Source organism: Rattus norvegicus, chromosome 8, assembly GCF_036323735.1.
Source record: "Rattus norvegicus strain BN/NHsdMcwi chromosome 8, GRCr8, whole genome shotgun sequence".
Lineage (NCBI taxonomy): Eukaryota > Metazoa > Chordata > Mammalia > Rodentia > Muridae > Rattus > Rattus norvegicus.
The window spans coordinates 113,578,644-113,600,329 of NC_086026.1; the positions used below are offsets into that span (position 1 = coordinate 113,578,644).

The following is a 21,686-nucleotide window of genomic DNA, read 5'->3' on the forward strand; positions in this document are numbered from 1 at the left end:
TGCGTGGTCCCACCTGAATTCATCCAGCATAGGTCTTCTCACCACAGTTACTCTTTCTGGAAGCGTACACATGAACACACCCAGATTCTAAAGCCAGTCAACTGATGATGAGAAGAGGCCGTGTTAGGTTGAGTGGGAATTGTGAAAGAGCTGTTTGCCGTTCAGGTCACACTGCTCAAAGGACACTGTTTTACCCAAATTAGGAATCAAAGATGACATTGAACAGGACCATTCTCCTTGGTGTCAATGTCTGATTACATTTTGATCGCTGTTAAGGGAAGCAGTAATCAGTATGGGCGTTGCCTTGTTTTGGGCAGTGGCTCATTTTCAAGTTTGGCTTGAGTCATTGGTTACACTTTTGCCTGGATAAGAGGGACACAAGGACATGATATGAGTGTGACTCTAACTCATAGGGATACAGTGTCCTCTGCAAGTAAGTTCACGGCCTCCTTGGTCTGACTGACATCGCTGGGGTCCATGAATTACAAATTGGAAAGAGTAATTGGTTAGCTAAGGGACCATTCTCAATGAATTTTAATTGTCCCATGTTAATTTACTTGTAGGGGGTCTACAGTAGATACCTCATGGGAAATAACTCATCTGAGGATAGCTTTCTCACTGCCAATACTGTGCAGCCTCTGGCAGAAACTGGATTACAGCTGTCAAGAAGGTAAGGAAAGCAAGGTCTCGGGTAATTCACAGCCTCGATCAGCTGGGTCTCTAGGACCCCAGAGAGGCAGGGGACAGCCAGGGGTCATCACTATTCATAGCCTCAATCAGCTGGGTCTACAAGACCCCAGAGAGTCAGGGCACAGCCAGGGGTCCTCACTATTCACAGCCTCAATCAGCTGGGTCTACAAGACCCCAGAGAGTCAGGGGACAGCCAAGGGTCCTCACTACTCACTTAGTCACATTACAGCCTCAATCAGCTAGGTCTCCAGGACCCCAGAGAGTCAGGGCACAGCCAGGGGTCCTCACTATTCACTTAGTCACTGGGTGTGGGAAGCTTAAAACTTTAAGAAAATGGAAGTTATATCTCTGTCCAGACTAGGACTGCTATTGACAGTCAGGATAGTTTTCTAGTAAATGACAATATACCTAAAAAGATAATGACTTAAAAATGAAAAGAAAATACCCATATTTATGATTACATGTATTCTTTACCAATTGGAATTATAATCTTTTAAATATACAGGTGAGCATGGTTTCATATAATATTTGTTACTTACACATACCTATTTAAATGACATTATCATATTATTAACTCATCAGTAATACTTTTTTCTTCAACATTTTACAAGTGTCTTTGAAACTGTATCTATATCAGGGCAGCATTTCTGAGGGGTCTGACACACCTTTCCAGCCACACTCCTGCTCCTTATACAGTGGATGAGTACTAACCCCAGAGACATTTTCTAAGCCCCACTTACCCATGACACAACATTGGAATAACTGGGTTTAGGGGGAATTTATTTATTTGTTTCTTTATTTTATGTATGTGAGTTCACTGTCACTCTCTTCAAACACACTAGAAGAGGGAATTGGATTTCATTACAGATGGTTGTGAGCCACCATGTAGTTGCTGGGAATTGAACTCAGGACCTCTGGAAGAGCAGTCAGTGCTCTTAGCCACTGAGACATCTCTCCAGCCCCAGGATAATTGTTTTTTACAATTCATTTCTAAATTCAATTCAAAACTCTGTGTGGATTTTCCAACAGAACAAGGGCTTCACTGTGTTTCTTATTACTCTCTTAAGGACCTCTTTAAAATGACCTGCAGTGGTATCTGTGAATCATGTGTGAAGAATCCTGACAGATTTGTGCAGACCTTCCTTGTTCTTTTGTGGTTGTGACAGTGGATGGACAGCACTAAGGCTAGCACTGATTGAGGCCATGTGAGGCTTGTGTTTTCCCAAGTAGCTTTTTAAGCATTCAAGCTTCATGATCAGAACAAAGCAATTCTATGTTTGCTCCATACTATAAAAATGAAAAATGGTCCATGGGGCTGAGGTCACAGCTCAGTAGTAGAGCAATTGCCTGGTCTGTGCAAGGCTCTGGGTTTGCTCCCTGGAGCTGCTGGTGGCTAACTGAATAATGAGCCGAAGCCTCCCAGATGTGGCCGCTCCTCCTACGGATATCTTTGGATAGCTGGGGAGATTTTAAGAAATGTATAATGACGACTTCGGACACCTTTGTAACCTTTCTTTTCTTTTGCCCAGAACTCTCAGTACTGTACCACCACAGGCTGACGCAAAAAGCCGGCTGTTTGCACAGAGCAGGAGAGGCCAGGAAGTTCTCACTAGGGTGAAGCAGTTCATGAAGCAGCATGTCTTTCCTGCTGAAAAGGTACTGTGCTCAAGGACCCGGTAGTTCTTTCCTGACAGGCAGCGCCCCTCCCCCACCATCCCCCATTCTTCCACTTCCCTCAGTTCAGACATTTAGAGCTAAAATCTCCTGCAGGATACGCACATACGTCTATGGTTGCAAATCAAGGCAAAGGGACCAAGCAGTGAGGCCTGGATGGACTGGAGTGAAACATTACACCCAGCTGCCTTTCGATAAGGCGGTGATCTTCAGCTTTTGTTACTCTAAATGTGGATGCTTTGAGAATTTGAGAACCACAGTCTCCCCCAAATAGACGTGGCCTGAACTCTGGCCTATCATTTAAAGCCACATAAATACTAGCCTTCCTTTCCCTCACAAGCTGTCATTATAAGGGGTTACACTGAAGAAGTTCATGGATTGGACTGAGGAAACATTCATCCAGTAAAGAATTATGTACTGGGCACCAGAAGAGCAGCTGAAAATTAGAACAAGACAGACAGGGTTTACGCCCCTGTGGAAAGACAGGTGAGGAAGAGGCACTAAGTGCTGGGAAGAAGAGGAGGAGTTTTGACAGGGTGTGTATGTGAGGCAGTTGTAAAGGCTTGGTTCCGATCCATGCCTGGTAGAGGTTGGTGGCCTTGTGTGGCCTCAGTCCTTCCTTCTGCAACATGAGTAAGTCTGGTCCGCCTACAGTAAACCTCATGGTAGCTACCTGCAATTCTGAGGGTCTCGAGCTGGACTGGAGTCAAATGAACTCAAAAGATCAAGAGTCTCTCAACGATGTCAGAAGTAAGATGCATTTATAAGGACATTAGTGCTGTTGAACTGTAGGACTAGCTGTCATATTAGCAGATATCTTGATATGAACATTTATCATAGAGTGGGATACAGTTTCTTCAAAAACACTCAAGTATTACTTCTAAAATTGTCACCTCTCCATTGGCACTAATTAGCTCTGCCCTAGCTAGTGTGTGTCCAATTTTGAATTCAAAATTAAACTTTTGAATATCAAAAGGGGAGAACAGCACTTTTAATTCAATATAGTAATCTAAATTCACCAAATTACCCTTCCTAAAATAAAATTCAATTGAAGTTTTAAGACAATGGAATAAATTAGAGCAGACAAGGGGCCCACCAGAAAAGCTAATGCAAAGTAGATTTGAAAGACAGAGTGGGTCGTCCGAAGAACAAACAGACCATCATAGAGGATGTTTCGTCTTGAAGGAATTTTGAGAGGAAAGTGGGCTTTTCCCACAATGGAGAAGTAGGTGATTGGGTGACACAGAGAGCAAGGGGCAGAGAGAAGTCAAGGTGCTGGAAGAGTTATCCAGCTTCTTGGGCTGGAAGCCAGGGCCCATGACCATGAGTGAGCAGCGCCTTGCATTGTTCAGCTCTGTGTCCGCTCGCTCTGTGGAGTTTCAGATGGAGAGCCAGCTTGCCTATCAGTTCATCTAATTCTCATGTACTTATACTGAATCTAAGCCCGTCTGCCACATGCCTGCGCCTGCAGCCAGCCCAGACAAGCCTAGATTAGCAGAGGGAAGAAAGGGATTTGTTTTCTCTCTCATGTGCTGTTCCTGTGGCTGACACCGAAGCAGGGATGGGAGGGGTCGGAGTGAGGTTGTGGTGCCTGTGAACCCAGTGCTACTCAGCTGTTAAAATATGTGCGAAGAACTCACAGTAAAAGTAAAAACACAAACCCCGGACAGACTGTAGAAGGCGAAGGTTGGCCAAGCTTGTGTGGTAAGCAAAGCCACTCTGTGTTGGCAGAGCTTTTAAATCTGTGTTCCCACATCTGATAGCAGCAACATGTCATCACTCAGAAACTTGTAACGACCTGTGTAGTTTTATCCTGAAGATGATCGGAACAGCTAATCCCCAGCTGCGGGGCATAATCTGAAATGATTTGCAGAGAAGTAAATAGCTTTTCGCAAAATAAAAGAGAGAAAACAGTAAATTCTTTTCAATGTTATTGCAACCGAGGTGCCAAACCAACATTGGCATGTCTAGAAGATAATATTGTGTCGTATATTACAGCAGGACTCAACATCGTGCATCTTTAGCTACTAACGTTCTTGGTGGCTCTTTGTTTATATTTTTATGTATTTTCCATAACGAGAAAAAATAAGGTTGGCAGGACTATTTCTGTGACCTTTTGAAACTCCTCAGGTAGCCTAAAATGAACACAAAACCCACCTCTGAAACTGTATTACGTCAGTTCTTCCTTTTGAGAACCAGTGAGGAACACTAGCACTGCAGTGTGGGACAGAACAAGCAGCACAGTGTAGGGGCACACAGGTCAATGTGATAATGTTATCAGAAGTCAAGAGAGTCTCTTCATGGTCACCAGATGATCTGGGTAAATGCAGGGACCCTTGTGGAGTTCATGGTCTCATTATTAAAAGACTTTAAAAAATGGCTTCAAATGGAAGTTGCAGGCGATTTTATTAGACTTAGAAAGAAAAGCACCCACGGCAGTCACGTTCGGAACCTCCCTCTGCTCAGAGAGAAGAGAAGCCATGCCGTGCTGCTTACGGCATAATTAAAGTCACCACATGACACCAGACAGCCACTTGGCAGGGAAGGAGGCTACAGACAGAGAAGAGTGAGGAAACATGATGTGCCAGGAAAGGTGTGCTTAGGTTCAGGCCAACATCCGGGAAAGTTGAGTCAGAAAGATGGGCGGACCAAGCTAAACCCCAAAGTGGCTCAGCTCATAGCGATCTGGGCTAGGGGCAGTTAATTCTAGGAAAGAAAGATATAGTAGTTTATTAAAGGAGTAATTAATTATTCCTCCTATCTCTTTAGCATGGCTTAAGGTGAACCCACCCTCCTGGGGCATGTAAACACAGGTATAATTTGATTTCTCAGAACTGTAGGATCATAAAGAGATAGTCAGAATGAAGACATCATAAACATCTTTCATAATATATTTATTACCAAGCACAACAGCACTGACTTTTTATAGCCACCCTAGGAACAGGCATAATATGCAACTCCAAACAGAAAGGCTTCCAATCCTGACTGGCTTCCTGACAGATGTGACAAGCACTCTCTATCCTGAAGTCTTTGAAAATGCAGGGGCCTCTGCCCTGTACAGTGCTGGGACTCCAGATGAGCCTTGCTTCCCCAAGAGGAACACGGCAGTCCACTGCTGAGGACGGTGTCGTTTGGAAGAGTAATCTACACTAACTTGATGAAACACACAGAAAGTTTTGACAGTACCCATGACCTTTACCCCCATAATTCTCTTAGCTGAAGTGTGGAGAAAGTAGTTGATACAGAGTTGCTGTAAGTATTTATAAATATATCTCTAAACTATCATAGAACTGTCATCCAGTATTTTTATTGTACAAAGCAGAGGTTACTGTTTGGCCTGAATAGTTTAATTTAGACTTTCCCACTTTGTTATTACTTTATCATTCATTCTTGCAACTCAGATGTTTCTCTTGGAGCCAAGTTCCTTTGCTAAGAGTCTGAGGGAGTTTTTCTGCTGTCATTTGGTTGGTTTTTGGTTTTTGGTTTTTGTTTTGTTTTGTTTTGTTGAGGGCATAAGTAGTACCTTGCCTATTGATGATATTTTTATTCTGCCCTAATTCTTTAATATTCAGCGTTATGCTTTGAGACAAGGTCTCCCTAATTAGTTCGGTCTGGCCTCACGCTCATGATCCTCCTGCCTCAGCTTCTCAAGTGCTAAGATTATAGGTATGTGCCACCAGCAGCAGCAGCCGCCAACAGTTTGGGATATGAATTCCAAGTTAATTACTTTCTCTCAGTTGTTGAAGATATTCACCCCTCAATTTCTTTTTAACATCTCAATTACATTTGTTCATTTGTTTGCCGGGGTTTATGCATATTGAAGTCAGATCCTAGGGATCGAACTCTGGTCGCCAGACTTGGTAGCAAGCACCCTTACCCTCTGAGCCATCTCACTATCCAAGATCCGTATTGCTGCCGTGCAAATCAGTACTCCATGGGCCGTTATATCCTTTTTCACTCATACTTTTCTTCTCTCAAGTTTCTGGGTAAAGTAATTTCTTTAGGTCTTCCTACCGTGTTGTTTAGTTCTCCATAGTCTGTATTATCTAACTTTGGAGAGTGTGAGAAATGCCTGGACAGTTCTTAAAGAAGAGAGGCCCAGACTCACCAAAGTATCGTAGGTGCATGTGGGTGCTACCTGCTCATGGTCCCCAGTGTGTCTTCCCCGGAAGGGGAGGGGCTTCCGGTCCTACCGGCCTTTGAGAAGCCGCGGTAACCTTCTCAAGCTTCATTGCAAAGGCTTTCATTTCCTTGAGTTGCTGTAAAAGTTTGTTTTGTCGGGTTTAGCAGCCCATTGTCTAACTTGTAATTCCTTTCTTTCTTCTTGGAATCTAGTCACCACAACCCCTTTCTTCTGTGAATGTGAGCAGTATGGGTGGTTGTGAGGAAACGTGACTGCTGATTCTGGCCTGTGGCGGCTGGCTTCCTGCAGTGATTAGGGATTTGTCAGGATGGGCTGTGGGTTGATTTTTTTCCCCCGATGGAGTTACGTGAGTTTTTGTACAAAGCTCTTTCCTCCCGAAGGGCTGCTTTAGTTCCTGCCAGCTGCTTGAGGCCACGGCTGGCAGGACATTGTAAACCCAATTTGGGTTTGAGACTTGAGGTCTGGTATTTGGATCCCATGCTTGGGTGAAGGCAGGTTTCCGGACCTGGCATTTCTTTTTCCTATTTTACTGCTAACTAAGAGCTGTGGGGAGCTTTCTCCCCATGGTGTGTTTCTAAAGGCACAGGTTTTTGTGTGTGTCTCTCTCTGTTCCATTTGTTCCCCACTTGGGTTTTACTTCTCAGGATGAAAGTTCTTTCTATATGCTCTGTCCGCCCCACCCCGGGCCTTATCATTAGCCTGTGCCCTGCTGGTGTGGCCCCTGGAGAACCAAGGCCTAAGTCAGCCTCCACAGCCCAGAGGACAAGCTAGCTCCCATTCTCCTGCCTGTCTGAAGGATAAGCTGTTTGGGTCACTTCTTCCAGAACAACCGTACAGCACTTAATATATCTTCAATTGGTAACACTTCACCCAGCTTTTTTAGTTGAGGCGTTTCTATGCCTACCGTATACCATGTTGCTGGAAGCAGAACACATACCCCTTGGGTATAAGATTATTACTGTCTGTTGCTGTTTAATATTGAGGCAGCAAGATGGTGGCAGGTGCCTGTAATCCCAGCTCTTAGGCAGTTGAGACAGCATCACGAGTTCCAGCCCACACATGTGCAAGCACGTGTGGGTGCTTGCACACACACGCGCGCGCGCACAGGCACTCACAGTGCTCATGACATTGTTATTTTAAATTAATTTAGCCTAATCATTTCCCCTTCAATGTCTTAAGGAAGTAGCTGAATACTATGCTCAAAATGGAAACTCAGCGGAAAAGTGGGAGCACCCCTTAGTGATTGAAAAACTAAAGGTAAGAGAGACAAGAAGGCACTCAACATGGGGAACTGCGCGTTTGGGGGACCTTATTTATCATTGTTGTCGTGTAGGTAAAGGATAACTACAATGTTAATAACTTTTTCCTTTTCTTTATGGTCTTGACACATTGATCAGACTGGATTCAGTTTGTGGCAATCCTCCTGCCTCTGCTGCCCAAGTGCCTGGATGATAGGCATGATAGCTCATGCTCCAGAAATAACTCTCTTTGTTTTTTGATTTTTTTTTTTTTTGGAGGGGGTTGTTTTGGTTTTTTTGTCTCTTGATTTTCAAGACAGGATTTCTCTGTGTAGGCCTGGCTGTTCTGGAACTTGCTTTGTAGATCAGACTGGCCTCAAACTCAAAGAGACCCACCTGCCTCAGCCTCCCAAGTGCTGGGAATAAAGGCATGTACTACCATGCCTGGCCATCAGAAATAACTTTCTTAAAATAAAATTGCTTTTTAAAAAAAATCTGGATTTTTAAAAATCTTGTCTGTGGTGGCTCACACCTGTAACTCTAGCACTTTGGAGGGAAGCTGAGGCTGAATGTGGGGGATTGCTGCAAGCTAGAGGCTAGCCTGGACTACATAGCGAGCCAGGGCCACAGTATGAGGCTCTTTTTAGATAGAAAGGAAGTGAGTGGGGGAGAAAGGAAGGAAGAGAGAGAGAGAAGGGAGGGGAGGGATAGGAGGGGAGAGGGGGGAAGGGAGGGGCGGGGAAGGGAGAGAAAGGGAGGGGAGGGGAGGAATCTACTATCAAACCTGGGCTACTTAGTATTCTGAATGGTTCTGATACAGTAGTCTCTTTATGTTGCCCCCTGCTAACCATCTCCCAAGTGAGCTGAAGCCAGAGTGGGCTGTGGGACACGGAGGCTGGGCTCTGACTTAGTGGAAGAGCTCCCCTCTCGAGCATGCTGGGCCCTGAGTTTGTCCAGCAAGGAGCAAGGCCAGTAGGATATTTGTGCAGAGTGGTGTCAGGACACATGTCATATTTCCCGATCACGGCAATACTTGTAAGATTTACACTCAAATGTGCGGGGGTGGTTGTAATCATTCTCTTTGCATGACAAGCATTGAAGTGTGCAAGTTTAGTTTTAGAGCCAAATCTAAGGGAGCCTGGAAAGCAAGACATTCCCATAATTATTAAGCAGCCACTGACCTTCAGTGAGTTGGTAACCCCTTGATTTAACACAGAATACAATACAATGAAATAATTCCATAAATGCTTTTACATTTCAAAAAGCATTACCACCAATAACTTTAAAATAAGCTACTTTGTTTGGTAAATTTTGATCACTTGTCCATCCCCTTGACAGGAAATGGCCAAAGCAGAGGGCCTGTGGAACCTGTTCTTGCCTGCTGTGAGCGGTCTCAGCCAGGTGGACTATGCCTTGATTGCTGAAGAGACAGGAAAATGCTTTTTCGCTCCAGATGTTTTTAACTGCCAAGCACCAGGTTACTACACATCATTTTCTTTATACTTTGAACAGGGTTTCAAATCTCTTTATTATAAGGAAGTTTTTCCAATACGAAGTCATTCAATTACAAATTTGAGCATAATTTTACAGCTACTTTGAATGCAATATACAGGTGGATTTGAGGTCCTCAGTGGGCTGTTCTTTTAATCAGTGTCATTATGTTAAGATTGCCAGTAGGCAGAAGTAGCCACCAAGAGGACTGGTTATGTGAACGTCCCACTTCCTGGTTGGGGTTGGGTATTTATTTCTATAGCTAGTTAATCTCCCAGTCTCTCCATTGTGTGAAGCTTTCTCCCAGGCGGCTGCCTTTGTTTCTGTCAGGGGCTCCAAGCCATGTTTACCAGAACACTGTAAACTTAATTGGCAGGATTTCCTACCGCCTTTTATTGTATGGCCGTGGTGTTAAGAGGCTGTCCCCAGAAGAGTTGGCACCATATTGAACAGAAGGGCGTATGCAAGTATAGTGGATCTCTGAGAGAGGAGTCCATGTTTAACAAGGTGGCTCCATGCTAAACTGTATGTAAAATTCAGGTTAGTTGATAGGCTCCTGATAGAGCTCATTCCTGGCATGGTCTCCCTTCTGTCTGTACCAGTTTCTCAAGTCTCTGCCCTTCTGCGCTGTAATCAGTCAAGAGGCTATGGTAAGAAATGTGTCCTCGGGGCTGGGGATTTAGCTCAGTGGTAGAGCGCTTGCCTAGGAAGCACAAGGCCCTGGGTTCGGTCCCCAGCTCCGAAAAAAAGACCAAAAAAAAAAAAAAAAGAAATGTGTCCTCAGTGTCTGAAGATCTTATCCCAAACCTACCATGTGGCCATGACACACTGCGCATGCAGTGTGATTTTATATAAAAAGAAATAAACTGGTAATCTGGAAGTTCACAGCTTTCTTCCCTACTCTTCCTAATAAGACATGACCTATATTGCAACCCACTGTGTAGCACGTGTAGTTACACACATGATATTCCTTTATTTATCTTTATCTAACACAGGTCTCATGAAACTACCATTCCCTACTACACGTGACATTCAGATGTTTTCTAGAGCAATGTATTAGTTTTGTTCCATTTTGAGAGTGTGTTAGACATATTCCACTGTGTAGAGTTGTGGCTCAGTAACGTGCCAAGTTCAGCTGCGGGAAGCTTGCTTACAGCCCTGCCATGGTCCTTCCACTTCGTTTGTGAAGTCACTTGTCACCAGCCACTCCGGGGGGCTTTCCTAAGATTGAAATGTCACAAGTCTGATGATTGTTCTGCTTAAATAATACCACGGATTGTTGAAAATTTAAAATTAGTTTTTGACTAAGAAATGACTAAGCAGTTCTCTCAAGCAGAAAGACAAGGAGAACCAAGAAGCCAGGAGTCTTCCTTTCTGAGGTAGAACTGGTGCAGAGCCTGGGATGCTATGTGCTGAGGTGTTTTCCAGGCAGACTAATGGAGTCGTGGCCAGTGTTGATTGCATTCTGCAGGATCCTTAAGCCGGATGATTGATTTCTACCTAGTTGTCCAAGCTTAGAAACATACACACCCTTATAGTTTGTCTTTCTGTTTTTCCCTTCAAAGAGTTGTACAATGTTGTTTATTAGAGTGCTAAAATAGCTATTTTAATTTCCAAATCTGCCACTATAATAAGGTAGGGCCTTTGGGCTGTTTTTTTTTTAAATAGACTTTCCCCCAACCATAAACTAAAAAAAATTATCAATTTCTCAAAGTAAAACTGAAAACTTCATATTCTTTCTCTTTTAAAGAGGATCTCATGTAGCCCAAGCTGTCCTCATAGTTAATGTGTAGCCAAGAATAACCTTGAACTCCTGATCCTCCTGCCTCCATCTATCCCTACATCCAAACGCTAGGATTACCAGTGTGTGCCACTGCTCCCGGCTTAATTTTGAAAAGTTTCAACTCTTTATTTTGTTTGAACTGTAACAGTGACACCAAATTTCAAACAAGCAAAGAAAGCAGTCATCCACTCTGTTGATTGTAACTGAGGACTTCTTTTCTCCTTGCTTAAAAACAATGTCAGTTTGGTATTGATCTGCTAGGAGTTCTGTCTCTCCTGATTCAGTATTGGTATCTGAACAGAGTATAAGGGTATATTTTTAAAGGATGATTTTTAATTTTTTTTTAAAAACGCTATCTATGTGTGTGCATGCCTCTGTGTATGCATGTATCCTGAAAAGGAAATAAGATCCCTGGAGCTAGAGTTACAAGCTACTGTGAACTGCCTGACGTGGGCGGTGGGCACTGAACTAGATCCTCTGCGGGGATAACTCCCAAGCTATTCTTCCAGCACTTGTCAATATAGATCTTGCTTGATTTATAATTGTCATTTTTCATCAGCATTTGAGCAACCATCCTCCAAGTCACAGGAGGTGACACTGAAAATCTTTCTTAAAATCGCGAGAAGATTACAGCAGAATTCTAAGAACATTTTTCAGGACTGGAAATCAGAGGAAAGCACACAATAAACAGAGACCTTTTTCAGCCGTGAGGTAGAGTGGGTGGTGTACTAGACAGCATCCCTCAAGACTGGAGTGGATCGAGTGGATCCTCCAGGGTTTCTGCTTCCCCACAAGACAGGGATTCTCTCTTTCACAGAGGAATGGGATGCACCAATTAAGATCTATCTTAGAGTACACGCCTATAATCCCAGTACTAATGAGGCAGAAGCAGGAATTTGATGCCAGCCAGGGCTATGATGAGAAAACCTGCCCCAGACACAAACTGAACAAACAAGCTCAACTCAGCTGAGTTCTGAGTTCGAGGCTAGCCAGGTCTACAGAGTGAATTCCAGGGCAGCCAGGGCTACACAGAGAAACCCTGTCTGAAAAAAACAAACAAGCAAACAAGCAAAACAAAACAAAATAAAAGATAAAGGAGAATGGCTGCAGCTCAGGGAAGGAGGTCTTTCAGAGGATCTTGCTGAGAACATAGCTCGTGAGCAGTTTACTTACCCACGACTAACAGACTCTCACAGGCAGAAAGCCTGGCCCAACCATGTGCCTGAGGAACATCATGGACACTTAGGAGCCGGAGCTCAGGGCAGAGTGTCAGTTCCTCTCCAGGAGCATGGAGGCACAGCAGACAATCACAGAGTAAGCCAGGAACAGCTACTTCAGTCCTAGCTGAGTTAGACCTCCATAAAGCCAAAGAATGAACTGGGCAAGTGTCCGAGGTTCAGAAACAGTTGAGGAAATACGAACCGAATGCCATGTGATGCACCACTAAGTGCTACACTTAATGTGCACTTCCGAATATCTTCATCAACAGAAACTTCATTTAGAAAGATGTTGTCTGTTCTGTCTTCCTAAATGTGGACTCAGGACTGGTAGTTCCCAAGGTCAAACACTTTGTCCTCCCGTGTAGACACAGGCAACATGGAGGTACTACACCTGTACGGCAGCGAGCAGCAGAAGCAGCAGTGGCTGGAGCCTCTCCTGCGTGGCGATATCACCTCCGTCTTCTGTATGACAGGTAGGAGCAAGGCACGGCCTATCTGCTGTCATCGCCATCTTGAGATTAGTGTGGATGATGGACTGAAGCATCGTGGGTTGTAGTCTGGCTGTAGCCAACTTTGTCCACAGCCAGAAGTGTGTTTATTTTGGGTCTGTTTTGGAATGCTGGCACCCTTACGTGTTCAGCCCTCTCCTTTGGGAGGGCTCCAGGCGTATTCCGGGAGTCTGCTTCAGCACCAGCAGTTGGGGATGTCTTTTAAATTATGTTGTTTCTACAATTGCTGCTCAGCTATTCTGTAACCTAGAAAAACATAACTTAGATCTGTGGAAAGATTGCTGAAACCACAGTGTGGAATGGAAAGCCCGGGCACACTGAAGAGAATGGTGTCGACACACTTGTGCCCTGGAGAAAGTGATTCAGAAGTTCCTTTAAAGATGAAAATTATCTTCTCAAATTGACTTTAGAATTAAATTCAGTTGGGTTTGGTCATAATGTGACCTTTCACTGATGGCCAGATTTTATTATTTTCTTCAACTCTTTATATAATATCAAAGTTCTTTCTACTTGAATCATCAAAAGGCACATATTGAACACCTTCAGAATGATGCAATGACAGTGTTTACAAAGCACCAGCTAAGATCAGGAAATAAGCCTTCCAGCCCCATCTCTGAAAACAGCTCTGGAGCTTTCAAACAAAAGCATGAAGGACCCAAGGCCTCCTTTAAAGGACAGGGGAGGGCTGGGGACATGGCTCTGTCTGTACAATGTTTGCCATGCAAGTATGTGGACCTGGGTTCCATTCCTAGAATCTACAGAAAAAGTCTGATGTTGTAACACACAGCTGTAATCCCAGCACTGGGGGATGGAGGAGACAGCAAGCCCCATGAGACTTACTGGCTGGTCAAGCTAGCCAATCACGAAGTACCAAGCCAACACCAGCCAATGACAGGTCCTGTCTCCTAAGGGAGGAAAAAAGCCTAGGGTAGGCAAGAACCTGAGGAGAAATGACAACTGAAGTTGTAGGTTGTATCCATATGCACACATGTTCCAATATGTGAGCACACACACACACACACACACACACACACACACACACAAACCAAAACTAAGCACAATATAGGAACAAGGAGAGACCTGATTGGTTCCTAAATGCCATACAGTAAGCAGAATTTATGGGTGTTAAAGGCTTTTGTACAGAAAGCGTTCTGGAGACCTAAGTGTTGCGAAGATTTGAATGTTCCAAGTGTGGCCTGGCCAACACTTTCCCAGTAGCACTGACAAGGCACAGAGAGAACTTGTTAGTGACAGTAGAGAAACCGTGCCTGCCTGTAGTTAAAGCAGATTCCCATTATGGAAAGTCAAAGCCAGTGTTTTCATCTATTTTTGGTGATTAGAAAAATGACGAGTCGGTTGCATGTGGACTCCGACGTGAGCTAAGGCCAAGGAACACGGCTAACGCTACACCTCATCCCTCAGTCTTCCCACTCACACAGAACGAATGCTTGCACTGTCTATATCCAAGACCAAGGGGGAACGGATAAGAAAGAAAGATTAAAAAATAAAAATAAAAATCAGCATGCCCCTGTCCTTGAAGAACTCGTACTTTCTGCCTAAGCCTCTTTGGCTAACGACTAGTTTCTGCCCACCTGTAAATCAAGCCATTTTCCTTTCTAGAGCCCAACGTCTCATCAAGCGATGCCACAAACATGGAGTGTAGCATCCAGAGAGATGGCGGTAGCTACATAGTTCATGGCAAGAAGTGGTGGAGCAGCGGTGAGTACTGTCTGTGGGTCTGTCACCCCATTGCATGGCAGTGGGGCGGTCCCACCCACTGCTGTGTGGTCACAGCTGTAACTCTGCCTCTGAAACATCAAGCGTAGAGTCAGTACCAAGAGGAAAGGTAATTGGATAAGTTGTGGGGTCTGAGGTACCCAGTGATGGTAGAACACAGCTCAGCGTGTGTTTGGGTTCAGTCTTAAGTATCAGCGACAATGCTATGTGTGGTACATAATCTTTTTTGACATCACTCTATTTGGTATGTTTTGCTTTTTTTTTTTTTTTTTTGGTTCTTTTTTTCGGAGCTGGGGACCGAACCCAGGGCCTTGCGCTTCCTAGGCAAGCGCTCTACCACTGAGCTAAATCCCCAACCCCTGTTTTGCTTTTATATATAATATAGATAATACAAAAATAATACCCTGCAGCAGTTAATGTCAGGCTTTGTTTACATATTATCTTCATCGAAAGAACTGTTAGAGATTGTTTTAACTTTTTAACACTATTTCTTTTGAAAATAGCATATATGCACACAATGTATTTTGATCATATTTACCCCTATCTGCTTTTTTCTTAGATATTTTATGTATTTACATTCAAATGTTATCCCCTTTCCCAGTTACCCCCTCTCCCATCCTCCCTCCTCCTGCTTCTATGAGGATGCTCCCCCTCCCACCCACTCCCACCTCAGTGCCCTGGCATTCCCCTAAACTGGGGCATCAAGCTTTCACAGGACCAAGGGCTTCTCGTCCTATTGATGCCAGACAATGCCATCCTCTGCTACATATGAGCTGGAGTCATGGGTCCCTCCAAGTAGTGGTTTAGTCCCTGGGAGCTCTGGGGGTTCTGGTTGGTTGATATTGTTGTTCTTCCTGTGGTGTTACAAACCCCTTCAGCTCCTTCAATCTTTTCTCTAACTCTTCCATTGGGGTCCCCATGCTCAGTCCGATGGTTAGCTGCAATCATCCTCATCTGTATCAGTAGGAATCTGGCAGATCCTCTCAGGAAACACCCTTATCTGGCTCCTGTCAGCAAACGCTTCTTGGCATCAGCAATAGTGACTGGGTTTGGTGGCAGTATATATGGGATGGATCCCAGATGGGGTAGTCTCTGGATGGCCTTTCCTTCAGTCTCTGCTCCACACTTTGTCCCTATATTTCCTTTAGTCAGGAGCAATTCTGGGTTAAAATTTGGAGATGGGTACGTGACCCCACCCCCCAACCAGGGATTTGGTCTCCCTCCCCTTTGTTGGTCATTCCAGCTAATCTCATCCCTGTTGGGTCCTGGGAACTTCTTGCTTTCCTGGCATCTGGGACTTGCTGGTGGCTACCCCCAGTTCCCCATCCCCCATTGCTACACACCTCTGTTCAAATTTCTGACCCTCTGTATATCATCCCTGTCTCCTCCCATACCTGATCCTGCCTCCCTTTCCCCCTCCCCCTCCTTTATTCCTCCCAAGTCCCTCCCTCCCTCTACCTCCTGTGAGTATTTTGTTCCCCTTCTAAGAAGGACTGAAGCATCCACAGTTTGGTCTTCCTTCTTCTTGAGTTTCATATGGTCTCTGAATTGTCTCTTGGATATTCTGAGCATCCAAATGCCTGAAGAGGGCATCAGATCTCATTACAGATGGTTGTGAGCTACCATGTGGTTGCTGCAAATTGAACTCAGGACCTCTGGAAGAGCAGCCAGTGCTCTTAATTTCTGAGCCATCTCACCAGCCTGTGGTACATATTTTATTGCCTAATTTTTTTAATTGAAAAAGAAACTTTGTATATAGGATAGTATATTTGCTCACTGGTTTTCAATACTGGGCCAACAAACATAGGCAAGCTCTTTAGGAAGTTATAAAATTAGACTCTAAATAAAAATGATTTTCAAAGGCCGGTTTCCAGAATATGCACGATGAACCCAGCGTGTATTTGGATTAATTTTCTTTGGTGACATCATCAGAGCAATTTGCATGTATAGGAATTTACCAGGATGTGTGAACATCTTTATGGCTTTGGCCTTTTTCTTTAATTACCATTCTTTCTTATATGTTATGTTATAAAATCACTTATAAATTCAGAAATAAAAAAAGTAAGTTTTGTTATGATTATTTAAGCATTGGAATTTTACAAAAAATTCTTATTAAAATTTAAATAATTATATATTTCTCTTAGCATAAGTTTCTTTATTAATTGGTTTTAGATTGCCAGACTCACAGCATGATGTTTCTTTTTTTTTTTTTAATTTTTTTATTTTGAAGTTGTTTACTCACAGGAAGTTACAAAGATAGTACAGGGTGGTCCTGGGTGCTCATTACCTAGTGTTTTATATTACATAATTACAGTTGCTATCAGATTTGAATAGCTACCACTGCAGCGAAAATGCAAAACACTATCCCCCCAACATACACCTACACACACAAAGACTTCCTCTTTATAGCACAATGCTTTTCTCCCTCCTGCCAAGCTATTTTCCTGTCATTAGCTTTAGTTTCCTTATATTGCCTACTTGTTTGCTCTCTGGTGTCTACTCTGTCTTCCTTACCCCACCCCCACCCCTTGCTCCTTCTTTGTTATACATTGCAACAACAGTGTTTGGTATTGGATGGTTGAAGCTCAGTGTAACACAAATATTTTATTTGAGGAAGAGACAATGTGTGTGTGTGTGTGTGTGTGTGTGTGTGTGTGTGTGTGTGTGTGTGTGTGTGTGTGTAAGCAAAAAGCAGAGACAGAGAGCAGTTTTATATTTAAATGGTAAAAGAACTGGTTGGCTCTGTAGGACCCTCAGAATCAAAAGGAATTTCCTCCACATTCCGTCTCTGTCTTCTCCAGGATCCGTATTTCTTGGCCACTTTCACGATATAGTTTTTGAAAGAGGCCCCCATGAAGACATACAGGATGGGGTTGAGGCAGCTGTGGAAGAGCGCAATGCTCTCGGTGACCTGGATGGCAACATCCATGCGCTTGCTCATGTCACAGTTGGTGATTAGCAGGTAGATGGCATCTATGGCTTGGCAGAACTTGACAACGTTGTAGGGCAGCTGAGTGACAATGAAAACAACAACCACCGCGAGCAGAACCCTGAGGGGGCGGGACTTTTTAATGTTGGGCATCTTGATGAGCTCCCTAGCAGTCATGGCATAGCACACGCCCATGATGAGAAAGGGAACCACAAAACCGATGAAGATTTCCAGCATCTGAATGGATGCTTTCAGGGATGTTCCTAGGTGGTGGGGAAAGACGGGCGTGCATCTAGCATTCTCATTCACCGTGTAGAAAACCAGCTGGGGGATGCTCAGCAAGATGGCAGCTGTCCACACACAGCAACAGATGATCCAGCAGGGTTTCCCCACTCCTGATTGGCTGGGGGCCTTAGTGATTGCCCAGTATCTGTCAATGCTGATACAAGCCAGGAACTGCATCCCGGAGACAAAGTTTACCGTGTACAGGGCCGAAGTTACTTTGCACATCATTTTGCCTAGAATCCACCCATGAACTGCGTTAACTGCCCAGAAAGGCAGCGTGACCAGAAGCAACAAGTCTGCTACAGCCAGATTCAGGATGTACACATCGGTCTTGGTCCTCTGTTTCTTGTAATAGGCATAAATCGCCACAACTATGGAGTTCCCTGCAAGTCCAATGACAAAGGCGACCGTGAAGAAGGCAGGCAGGAAGACTTTCGCAAACTGCCTGACCTCTTCTTTTATGCAGATCACTTCATACTGGCTGTAGTCATGAGTGTAGTTCATCTCGGTGTCCTCATAATCGTACTCCACTGACTGGTTCTGCTCCAGAGCCATGGCGCCAAGCTGCACGACGAGAAGAACACAAAGCACTCACGTCAGCATGAGAGGAAGCAGCTTCTGCCCAGCATGTGGCTTGTTCTTTTTCTCGAGAATAGATTGTGGCTGTCACATATGTGAGCCTAGCTCTCACTATGGAAACTTCAGTGAGAACCACATGGAGTCAGTCCCCCCATCCTTTGCTCTCATATATAGGAACTGGAGTTGGCCCATGGTCAACAGACAGTATCCCAGCCCTTAGTCATTAAATCCTGGACAAACGTGAAGACTCTTAAGTAATATGAGTTGTTGTTGGTGTGTGTGTGTGTGTGTGTGTGTGTGTGTGTGTGTGTGTGTGCGCGCGCACTCGCACGCACGCATGTGTGCATGTACCTAAAGGTTGAAGTTGCTAGGAGTCATTAGATTACTCTCCCCTCATTTGTTGAGGTAAGGTCTCTCAGTTGAACCCAGAGCTCACCATCAGGACTATTCTGACTAGCCAGCTTGCTGCAGCCATCCTTTGCACCCTGTAAGTGTTGGGGCTGTGGATGAGCTGCAGTGGCCACCCCTCATTTACACGCATACTGGGGATCCAAGTGTTAGTCTGCACACGTGTACAGCAAGCACTCTAATCACAGAGCCGTCTGCCTAGCCTAGTTTTTATAATGCAAAATTTAATCAAAGAGCAGAAGATACATTTCAGTTTTATAAATGTTACTTAAGTCTTGTGAAGTATTTCTACAACAAAGTAAAAGAAGTTGTTTTACTTGAAAAATGTTTTCATTTTTATTCTAGAGTTACTTATAATTTTAATTTAAATAAGTTAGCGTGGCATTGGCACAGAGTCACTGGTTGACTTTGCTACAAGAAAGCCTCCTTAGCCAGCTTGCCTCCTAAGCCTGTCACACTACTTGTGTCCCCGGTCCCTCTAAACTGAAAACTGGCACCGTCTTTAACTTCTCAATTACCTAGATCCCTGGGTTCCAGTTAGTCTGCACGATCATTGGCAATCCTCCTGCCTTAGCCTCCTCAGTGCTGGAATTACATGTGTGAGCCACCACACCTAGTTTGGATATCAGATTTGACCATGCACGCGCATGCACACACACACACACACACACACAGATATACACATACAAACACACAAACACACCACACTTAATGCTCCTGTCTTCCTATCTGGAATCTGACTGTTCTTTGTCCTTACCAACTGTTTGTCCAAACCATTCTTCTTACTGCCAATTGATATTGTGCCTCTAACTTGCCAATCTACCACAGTCTCGCTTAGCTCTTTGCCTGGAAGGCTCTTGGATATACCACAAGCTCCTTGGAATGACATCCAAGGCTTCCTCCGGCCACCGCCTCCTCCCCATGCTCCACACAGTAGTCAGTAATGGGCTGAGTTGTCAGCTGTGGCTGACACACTGCCGTGACATGCCGTGCCTCTCCATTGCTCTCGCTTGTCAGCTTTATCCAGTTTCCTCCCCAGAAGACTCTCAGTCAGAGCTTTGACTCCATCCTGTGGAGAAAATGTATTTCCAAGCTCTAAGTTCTCTGGAGTCTGACAATTTGATTTCTGGTTGTGACCAAAGTTTCATTAGCATACCTGGTACACTCTAGCTGTTCACTAAATATGTGTCAGGCTCTAAACGTTTTCCCACCACATATAAAGCTGTTATTGCAGAATGGGTGGACCACGTGTTTCCCATCTCGGTCTGGGGAATCATAGCTGGCTAATAACACTGCATTGTACAAGAAAAGCTTGCACAGAATTCACAAGTTTAATATAAATACTATAATGACTTTCAATATTCTTATAGTTTTATTTCTAGCTTCTCTATCTTGGTTTGACTAATTTTGACCCTCAAAGAATTTCAGATCTTACAGAATCAATCATGAAAACAGTATTTTCAAAACAGTACAGAAAAGAATATTCAAATTTAAAAAAAAAAAAAAGGTCTTTAACTTGCTAACTCTTCTTTGAATGAGTAAAGCAAAGTGTGAGGGTTCCCCTCAGGGAAGGTGCTCCGGCCTGGAGATTTGCTCTATTGTGCAGTCTCTAAGGCGGCTCAGAAGCTCTGTTAAGGAGACTTCTGCAGCCTCCGTAGTTTATGCATTAATTATTAACACAGTATAAACTTGGTTCTTAATTGTTATCCAGAAGCCTTGGACTGGATGATGGAAAGCAATAGAGCCGAATAAAATGTAAGGGTGACATTTGAGAGTAAGGATGACTTCCTAACAGTGTAAGAAAGTTAGAGTCGGAAGAGACTTTGCAGAAAGCACCCTTCTGCAGATGTGTAGGGAGGCTTCTAAATGCTCTTTAAAATCATTTTTTTTTTTTTTTTGGTTCTTTTTTTCGGAGCTGGGGACCGAACCCAGGGCGTTGCGCTTCCTAGGTAAGCGCTCTACCACTGAGCTAAATCCCCAGCCCCTAAAATCATTTTAAAAACAAAAACAAATTTATTTTAAAGAGCCAAAAGCAATGACCAAGTAAACCCTGTCTGCTCCCTGACAACATTGTACAAACCCGCAGTGGTGATGCGAAAAGCTCTTCTTGGTACACTCACGTGAAGTGTAGAGCTGTTCTTAATAGCTCTTTGTGGGACATGTAAATGTTTAAACTCGCCTGTACCAAGTCCCCCATCCTCCACTAAGATAAAAATACAAAATCTTTGGGCTTAAAAAATCAGAAACGCATATTCAGGTCAAAAGGAGGGGGAAAAAAACCCGAAAGAACCAACCTGTTAAGCTGGAAGAGCTGCCGTCCAGAGCGCAGAGGAGATCAGAGGACCTCCGTGACCCAGGCAACTCTTGTTTTCAGTTTTACACCCCGCCTTTATCTTGGATCCAAGCGAGCTTTCCTGAAACTTAACCTCCGGAGCACTTGATTAAGTGCTCTGCGAACCTTCCTGTGGCATGCGTCCAAATTCCTAAATGTCCTGGATACAGATGGAAGGAGTCCCAGCTCTGGCGGCCAAACTGCAGGATCGTCCGTCCGTTTCCACTCAGCTGAAGGAGACAAGAGAGTGCCTGTGGCTCACCAAGCCCTGGTCAGCCACAGAGAGACACTGAGAGCATCCAGTGGCCACAGGCCCTGCCCCAGGGTGGGGTGTGGTGGCGGGGAGGGAGGGGGAGCTCCAGAAATACTTGACCAAGTTATTTTGTCTATGAGAGAAAAATAAGATGATTTTAACCCATAAAGTTATGTTTTTGAAAAACCAAATCAGCCAGTTAAGCAGGACTTACTGTTTGCGTACAACACGATTTCAGTTTCTTATTTTACTGGGGCAGAGCCCTGGCTCACTGCAGCATTCTCTGTGGTCCAAAGTGTGCGTTTCTCGAGGCTTTCTCTCCTTTTCTTAGAATCTTTCCCTCAAGGACCAGTCATGAACCATCCAACTCCTGTGTGTGGAGAGGCTGCTTTTCCAGGCTGCCAAACAAATGCA

The 21,686-nt window shown here is 44.2% G+C and overlaps 2 protein-coding genes across 4 annotated transcripts in view; one reads left to right on the forward strand and one right to left on the reverse strand.

Moving 5' to 3' along the window:
• Acad11 (acyl-CoA dehydrogenase family, member 11) overlaps positions 1-21,686 on the forward strand; it is a 65,205-nt gene that overhangs the window by 18,502 nt on the left and 25,017 nt on the right. Inside the window, exons 8-14 of one of the 2 annotated variants that reach the window (XM_039081558.2) lie at positions 564-670; positions 2,220-2,346; positions 7,688-7,765; positions 9,085-9,223; positions 12,606-12,713; positions 14,370-14,468; positions 21,062-21,458. In XM_039081558.2, the coding sequence (XP_038937486.1) occupies positions 564-670; positions 2,220-2,346; positions 7,688-7,765; positions 9,085-9,223; positions 12,606-12,713; positions 14,370-14,468; positions 21,062-21,105 (702 nt within the window). In that variant the 3' untranslated portion in view covers positions 21,106-21,458. 2 annotated transcript variants of the gene reach the window in all.
• Positions 16,682-21,119, reverse strand: Ackr4 (atypical chemokine receptor 4). Of its 2 annotated transcripts, XM_063266147.1 has the most exons (3): positions 20,982-21,118; positions 19,445-19,756; positions 16,682-18,264 (listed from the first exon to the last, which is right to left on the reverse strand). In XM_063266147.1, exons 2-3 carry the CDS (start codon positions 19,574-19,576, stop codon positions 17,203-17,205), a joined length of 1,194 nt encoding a protein of 397 aa, XP_063122217.1. In that variant the 5' UTR covers positions 19,577-19,756; positions 20,982-21,118; the 3' UTR covers positions 16,682-17,202.

What these genes read in the sequence shown, in the direction of transcription:
- Ackr4 (XM_063266147.1), bottom strand. Translation starts at nt 19,576, where the DNA reads ATGTCATTCCAAGGAGCTTGTGGTATATCCAAGAGCCTTCCAGGCAAA. An exon ending in ATGGTTTGGACAAACAGTTG is followed by an intron (nt 18,265 to 19,444) that starts GTAAGGACAAAG and finishes CTCGTCGTGCAG; the next exon opens with CTTGGCGCCATGGCTCTGGA.